The sequence below is a fragment of the Plectropomus leopardus genome, chromosome 13, assembly GCF_008729295.1.
Source record: "Plectropomus leopardus isolate mb chromosome 13, YSFRI_Pleo_2.0, whole genome shotgun sequence".
NCBI classification, from domain to species: domain Eukaryota; kingdom Metazoa; phylum Chordata; class Actinopteri; order Perciformes; family Serranidae; genus Plectropomus; species Plectropomus leopardus.
Genome location: NC_056475.1, coordinates 9249226 through 9260398, shown reverse-complemented (window position 1 = coordinate 9260398; position 11173 = coordinate 9249226). Strand labels below are relative to the sequence as shown.

Below are 11173 nucleotides of genomic sequence, written 5' to 3'. Positions count from 1 at the left end.
TAACTGCATGTCTCCATACTATAAGGTGATATCACCTTGTGTTTTTTTCGGCAATAAAACATAAAAATAGAGAAATTCTGGAAACATATTATTTAATGACTATGATACCCTTTAAACACATTTTAATAAGCAACACAGCAGTACTCTGCAGATAAGAGTTAGGCTACTTTTGTTCAAAATTAATTTAAAAATCTTTTTTTTTTAACCCTTAAACATATTTTTGCCCATTTTAGTTTTAAATCAAGCTTGGTCTACATTTTTCTAGCATAATATGGTATTATAATGTTCACTGACGCTTTTTTTGCTTTCGGTCCATTGATCACTGTTGGTGCCTTAAGACCTCTTTTTGGGAGGGGGGTGTAATGAATGGTTGAAATTGCAAATTGTGTCTCAATTTCAACTTCATTTATAATTTCAACCTCTTAATCACTAAATTCCCCCCTCCAATGTTTTCTTAAAATTAAAATTTAACACACACAATGTAACACAGGAACAATAGGCTACATATTGTATATCTGTTGCATGCTCTACTTGGTGTTTGCAGCTGAATTAAAATCACCTTTACAATAACAGCTACAGAAGTGTTCATGCTCCTACATAATGAAGCAATACACTGGCACTAAAGAAGCCTCCAGGGAGCTTCTTCTCCAGTGTGTTTCATTATGTATCACCTTACACAGGCAGTGGAAAATCAATATCAGTGCTACCAAAATGTCTGCACTATCCTGTTCATTGTTCGTCCACTACACTGAGTACCACTACTCTTGAAACTGTGGATATTTCTGCGTTAACTGAGCAGGTGTTTTCATGTGACACCTGGATAACACCTGTCATCTGGAGGGCTGATATCCTTTTTAGCTTGATGTCTTTCATTTGGTTGACGCTGTTGTTCTCAGGTAAGCTCCTCTTTTTGGCTGAAGATAAGATCAGATAATTGCATTTCTGAAATAGAATGATGTATTTATTTCTAAGTTAAAAATTACTAGCAGAGTTTTGTTACAAATATTTATACATACTTTGTGAAATGTTTAATGAAAATAGAGCTCTGCAGTTTTCAGATTTTTCAAACATTGTTTGCTCTTTGATTACCTATTTCACTAACATTAGGTCAGTAACCACTCTGTCACAGATTCAAATTCATAAGTAATGGACTTTTTTTTCTCAAACATTTACCGAAAAACAAGCCTCAGAGGTGAGAGTTAGAGGGACCCCTTTGAAAATGGCCAAGCCCGTTGCTCTCTCAGGGTTCCTGCAGCTTACAGCAAGTTAGATTTAAGACTTTTCAAGATGTTTTTAATGCCACTTGGAGTTAAGTTTAAGACCAATTTTCTAATTACCAAAACTGAAGAAGGCCAATTTTATTTTGCCCAAATGTTTATTGTTACATAAAACATGGCGTTTTTTGCCCAGTGAAAAAGTTAAATTATCTATGTCAAATGATTTAATAGCAACACCTTTTATAATGAAAACATAGAAGACAATGAACATATTATCATTTAGTTTAGTTTAGTTTACCAACAATAGTGGGAAAATTTCTTGGGAAATTTGTGTTTCTCAAACTGCCTGTGAGGTTCCACTGCTTCAACATATCGTGATGAGTTTAAGAGGAGGAATTTATTAAATTATTGAACAAAAGATGTTAACAATTATTTTGTGGTTTTATAATGCAACATCATAAAAAAAATCACAATTCATTAAATCACATTCCTCGTGTATGACCATTTTAAGACTTTTGAAAGATCAATTTAAGTTATTTTAATACAAACTAAGGACTTATTTTGCAATTGATGAATTAATTACTTTTTAAGACTTCTTAAGGATAAGCGGGTACCCTGACTTCAACAGCATAATCAAATCACACAAAGTCAGATATGACTTTTGGTGTGCCACTCTAATGTTTTCAGTGGCCAAACCTATGAAAAATGTCTGTGGCTGCCTCTGGTTGCCCACTTTTCTCAGTGCCATCTTTGCCTTTCAGTTCATCTGGCTGAATGTGTGCCCGAAAAGCCAAAAAGATCAGCTCTGAACCAGCTGACCAGGACCCTCCTCAGGAAATATGACTGTGGAGTTCGACCTGTTCACAACTGGACCAGTCCCACCATCATCTACATAGACCTCATACTGCAGTCTGTACTGGATGTGGTATGTAAACTTTGAATGCACTCTGATCTCATCAAAGTCAAACAGCAGCCTTAATAAAAAACAAAAGAATTAGTATATGTTCTCCTTTTCACAGGATGGAAAGACCCAGAGCATAACCACAAGTATTTGGTACAGACAGGTAGGCGAAAAAAAAAACAAGCATTTTTCTCCTCTATTAAAGCCATATCTTTAAAATTAAACTTGTTCAAATTAAGAGTGGACCGATTATCAATCTGCCTGATTACTGGGGCAGATAATTGGCATTTTGATGATTATCTGTATCGGCATTTTATTTTAATGATCACTGATAAAGTTAATTAATTAAAAAGTTCAAAGAAAGTGTCGGCATTGGAGAAACTTTTTATGTTACTATTTTTATTTATTTATTTTTAATTTAATTTCCACTTGACTTCATAAAAAAAGTTGCTGTGAACTTGCAGTTTTGATTTAACTTTTGAGGCATTTAAACAAAGTTTTGCATTGGAGTTTGTTATATTCCAAATTCTAAATACTGACAGAAAGATTTTCATTTTTATCGGCCCTGAAAAACCCTTATCGATCAACCCCTAAAACAAACTTATACAAAACCTTGAGTTGTCATTTTAAAGTTTCTTGACATACCCTGAACTGTGAACAGCAACTCTCCCTTCACAGTGTGAGTGAATTCTGTAATATTGATTGGAATACATTTCATTCTCAATAATACAGGCAGCTAATTTAAATGTTGTTGTAACTATTTGCTTACTCATTTAAACACATTTTATTACTTTCACCACAAACTTCCTGCTCCATTTTCAGATCTGGACAGACGAGTTCTTGGTTTGGGACCCAGAGGAGTTTGATGGCATCAATGAGATCTCACTGTCATCTGATGCCATCTGGATACCTGATGTTATCATCAGTGAATTGTGAGAAATTAACTGAAAGGGTCCCTTTAAACATCAGTGTCCTTCAGAATACCAGCGTCTAAAGCAGCTGAGTCTGAGCATGTGTTCTCCGGCTTACCAATGACTTCCATTGATTTCAGCTAACTAAAAAACACACTTGCAGGGACCTTGGTTGTTCGCCATAAACCCTATAAGCACTAAATCCTTATATCAAAGCAAATGTGAGTAGAACTTAAAAAATGTCTTTGGCCACCCCCAGTGAGAATAAAAGACACCTTTCTTAATTACAAGTGTGCTAAAGTTCAAACTTGGTGTCACCCGCTAAAAAGGCTAAAGTAAATACACAACTAATGTCATACTGTTTTAAATATATACACGTATATACATACAGAAAAGATATTTACATAAAAGTAGCTAAAAGCACTATTGTATATTAAGCGTCTAATAAAAAAACTTAACTTTACTGTCCAAACCAATTTGATCAGCAACAAACATTAGGTTTTTGACTCATATCCTCTATAAAGATCAAAATCAGGAAAAAAACAGGAAAAAAACTGGCTAACAAAGTCTGTTCTCCATGGGTGCTGACTGGCAGGTGTCACACAGCTGACCTGCTATTAGAGCTACCCTGCCAGGCAAGAATTTTTTTTTTAAATACTCAATGCGATTCAAGGCTCTGCAAGTTGCTAAATGACAGACCAGGAATTCTCATTTCGCTTTGCCCATGGGCCACTTTTGCAAAATAACAGGAGGCCATAGCCAGTTAATAAAGAAACATTTTCTTTGCTGTCAATGTTTGCTGTCCTCATCTTTGCCAAGAGGCAAATCCAGCCACAAATAATGCCAGCTTGATAAATAAGCTCTATTTTGATGCATTTTATGCACTCTTGCGTCTTATTTATATTCAAAGTACATAAAAAAAAAATCAGTGTCAATCAGGTTCTTTTCATTGTGAACTGAAAAATTGTAGGCAGGCCATCCAACACCCTATAATGGTCCAGATTTGGCCTGCAGGCTGTAAGTTGAGTATCAGTGACATAGACAAACAATTTTTCTTAAAGCACTATGAAATGCAATGAAAAATATGAAACAAAATTGCCACGTGATGCTTTGGTAAATGTTAAAAAAGCCCACATCTGGTCACTTAACAAAGCTAAATACTGGAATTGGTTGACAAGATAAGAAACTGACTTATCTTTCCTCTTATTCATATTCTCCTCTCTGCTTCTGTCCTACATATTTGTGATTGGTGTTGAAACTGCTCCTAGGTGATAATTTAAGTTTTATTAACTCGAATCAAAAGTGAATTTGAATTCCACTAACAGCACTTTTGACAAATGTGAACATTTGTAGAACTTAGACCACCAAATGGCCTCTACAGCATGACAGGTTTCATATTCTGCCCTGTTGTCTCACCTTTCCCCCCCTTTCTCTCGTTCCCAGTGTGGACGAGGGAAAGTCCCTACCCATCCCCTATGTTTACGTCAACTCCTCTGGCTCAGTGAAGAACTACCGGCCCATGCAGGTGGTGCTGGCCTGCAGCCTGGAGATGTACGCTTTTCCATTTGACAAGCAGAACTGCAGCCTCACCTTCCGCAGCTGGCTTCACTCAGGTACATTTCCTGCCTGTGGTGGTGGTTGTAAGCTCAGTAACGGATCCCCCGTAGAAAAATGATGGTGTATAATATCATGTGTGACAACACCACATAGGTGTACCCTACAAGACACTGAATGAACACCAGAAATAGAGAGCATTAGCAGTCTGTAAACGCCAAACCAAAACCCCTGATGGCACAGAGTGGGAAGGAGTCAAAAGTCATCAACGTGATCTGCAGAAAAATCAAGGAGGCCATTCGCATCTGACACCAGAGATCATCTTTGAACAGAGACAGGGGTGATGATTATGTCTGCAATTAACTGCTATTTTCATGATGGATTATTCCGCCAATTACTTTTTCAATTAGTTGACTAATCATTTTGTCTATAAAATGTCCAAAAAATGTCAATCACAATTGAGATTTTTCGTAAAGCCCAAGGTGACTTCTTCACTTTTTTTTTTTTTATTGACCAACAGTCTAAAACTCAAAGATATTCAATTTAAGTAAAAGAGGATTTAGGGGTATAAATGGTGTCTGTAATATTCATGACTTTTTTTCAATAGAGTATATATCTACATAAGAGCTGAAATAATTAATTGATTAGTTGATCAAAAAAATAATAATGATCGCACACTATTACAATAATAAATCATTTAAGTTAATTTAAGCCAAAATGTCAAACATTAACTGCTTTGAGTCTCTTAAATGGGAGAATATCTGTTTTTCTTTGTCATTTAGCATAGTAAATAAAAAGTCTCAGTTTTTGACTATTGGTTTGACAAAATAAGCATATTTTAAGACGTTAATTTGGGCTTCAGGTCATTATGTGCAAAAAAATCAGCCGATCAATCAATCATGAAAACAATCATTAGTTGCAGCCCTAATCTATACACCTAGTGTGTCTCTTCCAAGGAGTCTGCCATGTTTCTACAGTAGCCCAGAATAAACAAACCAAACACTGGCACTGGCACTGGTAGGGCCATATGAGTTTTTGCATTGGCCACTGTAGTCCTCTTACAAACTGAAAGAAATTTCAGTTAGTTGCAATCTGCAACCTCACCACTACACCACTTCTATAATTTTGAAGCCTAGATGAAATCAACACAAGTAAAAAGCTAATGTTAGGCCACAAACAACAACACTTTGGTATCGTTGCCACCATTGAGGCTGTAAAGCTGTGTTTGATGTGGTTTGGTGTGATGACGTTCTGTAGTTTCATTTAGCCATGTTAACTGATGTATTTTATTTTGTGAAACAAATCGTGAAAGTCTCTTCAGTTCTAACCAAAAACTCATTCAAAAAAACCATTGACTTTGAGACGAGGGAGTCACGTGCTGAAATGCTAATTTATTCTGGGTTTTAGGACTCATTACTGGGGTTCTCCATACAACTAGCTGTTACCATGTGAACGAAGTTCAGTACTTAGGATGACAGCTGAATCATTTCTTTAATAGCTGAGCAAACTTCCACTAATAACACTGTGTTTGAAAGCTTTGAAAAAGCTACAAGTGAAACTTGAGATTATTTACTCACCCGTGCTTCAACAGTAGCTCACTAATCAACGGTGGTGGTTTCAGTCTAGTAGATTTTAATTACAACTTTCAATTCTCCATGTTTGCATTTGTTTGGACAATGTAAAGCATGTGTAAAAAAGAAGAGCCTGGATAAAACCCAACACAATCTCAAAAGGAAAAGCAGATAGTTACTGCTTTCCTTTTTAACCTTCATTATCTCTCCCTTGCTTTCACAGTGAAGGAAATAGACCTGGCGCTGTGGAGGAGTGCAGAGGCCATTGCTAACGATAAGAGGGAGTTCATGAATGACGGAGAATGGGAACTGTTGTCCATTCCTTCCAGCTACTGGCAAATCCACCAAGACAACACCGACTATGCCCACATTCAGTTTAATGTATCTGCCTCATTGTCTCTATCATGTGCATTCATCACTTTCACACAGCGCAAATGATTTGCTTAATAAAGTAAGAGAGTAAAAAGGACATATTGCAGGTTATTTTAATATAATCCTAATAATTCTCATGTCTAAAGGTGTAGTATTGTGGAACAGCTCTGTAACAAGTGAGCCAGTAGCCGCGCTGTGATGGCTGTGATGGCTGTGATTGCTTATCGATGGCGAGCTTTAAACTGTAGCCCCTCTGTGGGTTAGCCCCCCTCCACGCTGTGCGGTGGAATTGTAAAGTGTAAAGCAATTGGCCGCGACCTTCATGGATCGGGCTAGTGAGCTAATGCCAAATGATGAGGCCGAGGCTGTTTCTGGCAAGTAAAGAGACAGATAGAGAGGGAGGCTGATAGACAGGGGAGGGTGAGCAACCATAATGAGACTGTCTCAGTGGCTGCCTGATCAATGGACTTCTTGTTAGTGGTGAGGAAAATGGCCCCATAGCCCATTGCAGGTGGAGAGCAGGGAGGGCTGCTATTTATTCAGCTCAAAGAGCGAAGGGCTCTCTGATAATGGAGCATTTCATGGCTCACTGGGATATTGTTACACTGGGGCAGATTTGTCGTTAAAGGTAGTATGTCATATGAAAAGGACAGAAAAATGTTTATTTACAGTTCTGGCAATATGTTAATTTTAAAAGAACTTGATAAAAATCTTTATGAAGCAAAAGTGTCAAGACCTGGACAAATAAAATCAGCATTATCTGCACATCTAGAAGGGACATGTGGTTAAATAAATGATATTATTTCTGAGTTTCCATCAGATTTCAGTTCTCTGTCCTAATAATTCATTCAGGTGTTGATCCGCCGGCGCCCCCTGCTGTATGTGGTCGGTCTCCTCATCCCCAGCATCTTTCTCATGCTGGTAGATGTGATCAGCTTCTACCTGCCTCTGAACAGCGGTACACGGATTGTCTTTAAGATCAGCATCCTGCTGGGCTACACGGTCTTCAGAGTCAACCTGACAGACGAACTGCCTGCCACTGCCATCAACACACCACTTATAGGTCACATGTTTTATGGTATTTTTTTGTTGTTTAGATAGTTTAGATAGATAGTCGCTGTCATTACTTTTTTCCCTACTTTCCTTTGGCTTCCAATTAGTGGCAACAGCTTCTTTTTGATTCAGGGCTAATAACTGAAAATATATATATTTTTTAAAAAAAGGCAAACCAAGCATTGCTTCAAGCTTGGGTTTATTTTTTTATTCTTAGGCGTAGGACAATATTTTAAACATTTAGCATTTTTTTCGCTCAAGATAAAAATGTGACAAGTAGTGTGCTTTTGTTTTGATAAAATTAATGGCATTTATACCATAAACTGATCCACAAATTGTTAGAGATTAAGTGTTTGATGCTCAAAATTTCAACATTGCCTGGTAGAAAACCCAAAAATCCATTATCTTGGCCACTCTAAAACAGTAACCTACAAAGCAACTTGCATTGTGCAGCACCAAGCAAATAGTAGAACGGTAAAGAAGAATTGCTTTTTTTTTGGTAAAAGATGTAACATAAGCTGTTGGCAAAATATCAGTAATTTGGCATTGTTTTTAAAACTGGAAAAAAAGTTCTGTTTGTGTTTGTTCATATTTTACAAAAAGGTTTAACCTGAGCCATGCCACACAATGTTGACAGCCATCATTTCACATCCTTACAGGGTCAGTAGTGTACAGCTGTAATTTATTTTTAAAGCAATGGTACTGGATTGGAACTGTGTACTCAGTATCTGCCAAGATAAACGTTAAGTTATTGGAATCTGTAACAAAAATGGTACAGGAATATCTCTACAAAAAAAAAGGTACAATTTGGACATCCTCTGTTTAAAAACAGCCGCAGAGTTAAAACTACAGTGAACTATGAGAGAATGATCAGGGTCAAGGATAAATACTGATTGTCAATAATGCTCTGATCTGGTTATTGGCCATTATTGTGAAAGCAGCCAGTTTTGGAAACTTCTCTGTTTTATCTCCTTTCTACATCCAGGTGTGTTCTTCGCAGTGTGCATGGCCCTGCTGATGCTCAGTCTGATCAAGTCTATTCTGGTGGTGAAGCTGCTCCACCACAGTGAGAAGGAGGTCAGGCAAATGTCAGTGTCTGCCTGCCTGCTGGACAAGTATGGCTCAGCTGGTCACGGCTTCACAGAGAGCGCGTTAACCTCCATTAAGACCCTTGATCGCATCAACCCATCTGGAGGTAAGCCACGAGCTCAAAGACTGAGATTTTCCAAAAGTCCTGCTGACAGGCGATACCACAGTGTGTTCTTGCTTTATACACCACCAAATCAAAAAGGTCAGTTTGCAAAAAATACAAGAGTCCGTTGGAGTCAAGGGTGAAAGAACACTTGGATAAAAGGAAGCCAAAATGCAGGAAAGTTTAAACCCTAAAAATTCAGAAACAATTTGGATGCTACCAAGTTCTGGTACTGTTGGTTACACAAGATGTTTAGAAACTCACTCTTTTTGAAAGTATAACAATACTGATGTCAGGAATATTAATGAAGTGTCCTATCAATCAAGATTGATCTGGATTGTTTACATCTACTTGGAGAAACTCCATTAATGATCGAATGATCCCCTTATAGATTATGAGCTTGAGCCGTCACTGGAGGAGGACCTTCTGTCCCTGAATGAGATCCAGGATGCTCCATCTGGGCTGGAGTGGCTTCTCCAGGAGCTGGTTTCCCTCCGCCTGGCTTTATCCCAGGAAGACAGTGAGTCTTCGGCTCAGGCTGAATGGCTGGCCCTTTGCTCCAAACTCGACATCTTCCTATTCCGCTTTTACCTGCTGGTTTTGGCCTTGTATGCTGCTACGCTGCTGATGCTCTGGGCCATTTGGAGCTTTGCCTGACCGCACAACCAGAGACTTAATTAATTTTTAATACTCTTACTGAAAGCACTTCTTGTTTACGGTCTTTATCATATCTACAGTGATTCAGCCTTTCAGTGGAGAAGGCTAAATATGTTACAAAGCAAAGGGAAGGATGATGTATTGCTATTGCAGACAGAACAATGTGTGTTTAGATTCAAAATATACTTCAAACGTCCAGAAAAGTTAATAATTACAAATAAATAAATATAATAGGATACACTGTATATTACATACCAATACTATGCTTTTAAAAAATACGTTATCAAAACTTTTCTTAACTCTTCTTATTTATGTAGTTTTTGCCAAAGTTTTGATCAGTCATCATTACTTTGTACTTTATCTGGAAACTCAAAACAAGCTGAGTTTGTACATTTCTGCACACCACAGATATGTTACATTTATTATTGTTATTATTTTGTCGCAGATATGTGGTGAAGGTTTGGTTAAGTTTAGGCAAAAAAACCCCACTTGGTTATGGTTACAAAGTCATGTTATTGATCTGAAACATCCATGTTAGTGGCACAAAAGCCGCTGAAAAAAGTAGCGACATGTTGGTGAAAAACACCCAAATTGGCAGCCACAAACATGGATGGAAACGCCATAAAGGGTCTCAAAAATACAACCAGTGTTGTTGTTTGTTGATTTCAAAGAGTGGTCTGCAGCTCTGCAAGCGTCTCGCCTCGGTGACACGCTATCCACCATCCCCTCCACCTACGAATGACTAAGCTACCTTATATATTACGCCACTTTAGAAACACTGATATGATACATATGAAACTCCCAAATGTATCGTGTTTGTGGTTAACAGAAATTTACAATGTCAACATTTTTTCTGGTGACTGGGCTGTTTTGGCTTATTTGTTAGTTTACAACCTCTCTGGTCGTATTTCACGTCTTTTTGCACTGTCATCGTGTTCCCAGATCTCAGCTATGGAATTTAACCAAATTATAATGTCAAAACTACTAGAATAAAATTCAAGTTGTCTGAAACTAGAACTACCCTTTAATATTCTGTTTGCCTAACCTCCAAATATTGCACTGCCACTGTATAGCAACATTATAATTTGAGAGAGACATTATTGTATCGCGTCTGTTATCATGAATTCCCGAAAGTAAAGATTTACTCAGAGATGGCGTTAAATAAAGCAGCTCTCTGGAGAAAATCCTCAGTGCCAGTGTGATGTTATGATATTGTATTCATACTTTAATCTCAATCCCACTGCCACAAAATAGATCAATAAAACCCATTCAGAGCTCAGCTGCTGTGTCTCTATTCCCTGTTGGCTTCCTAATAGTCATGACTAGAATATCAAGCGTGCGTCATAGAAAACTTGCCGGTGGAAAGATCCATTTTAATGCAATTTTCACACTATCTGCAAACCTCTTCCTCCAGTGGATCTGGTTACATGATGTTATGCAACCAAGCTAAAGATAAATGTTTAGTCAGTGCTTTGTTACTGTCTGCAGGTACCCATTGGCTGTGTGTTATGTTACAGGCTTTGTCTTTTAACTTCACTGTGAATATGAATATCATTTCAAGATGACTGTATCTGTTCTTTTGAAATAAATTAAGAGCCTTTAAGCTGATTGTTGTGACAATGACACATGACCGAAGTGAAAATAAAGCCTCAAAACCAGCCACAAAGCTGCCGTTTCTTATTTCTGAATTACACCAAGTCGGGAGAAATTAGAGTTCTCAAAAGCTGCATATTCATATTCAGTAT

General features: G+C 37.6%; 1 protein-coding gene across 1 annotated transcript; it reads left to right on the top strand.

The window, feature by feature from the left end:
- Positions 1-862: 862 nt before the first annotated feature.
- On the top strand, positions 863-9428 carry htr3b (5-hydroxytryptamine (serotonin) receptor 3B). Its single transcript, XM_042498694.1, has 9 exons — positions 863-896; positions 1979-2142; positions 2237-2281; positions 2941-3050; positions 4473-4642; positions 6378-6535; positions 7379-7589; positions 8565-8774; positions 9163-9428. The coding sequence occupies exons 1-9, from the start codon at positions 863-865 to the stop codon at positions 9426-9428; spliced, it is 1368 nt and encodes a 455-aa protein (XP_042354628.1).
- Positions 9429-11173: the final 1745 nt, after the last annotated feature.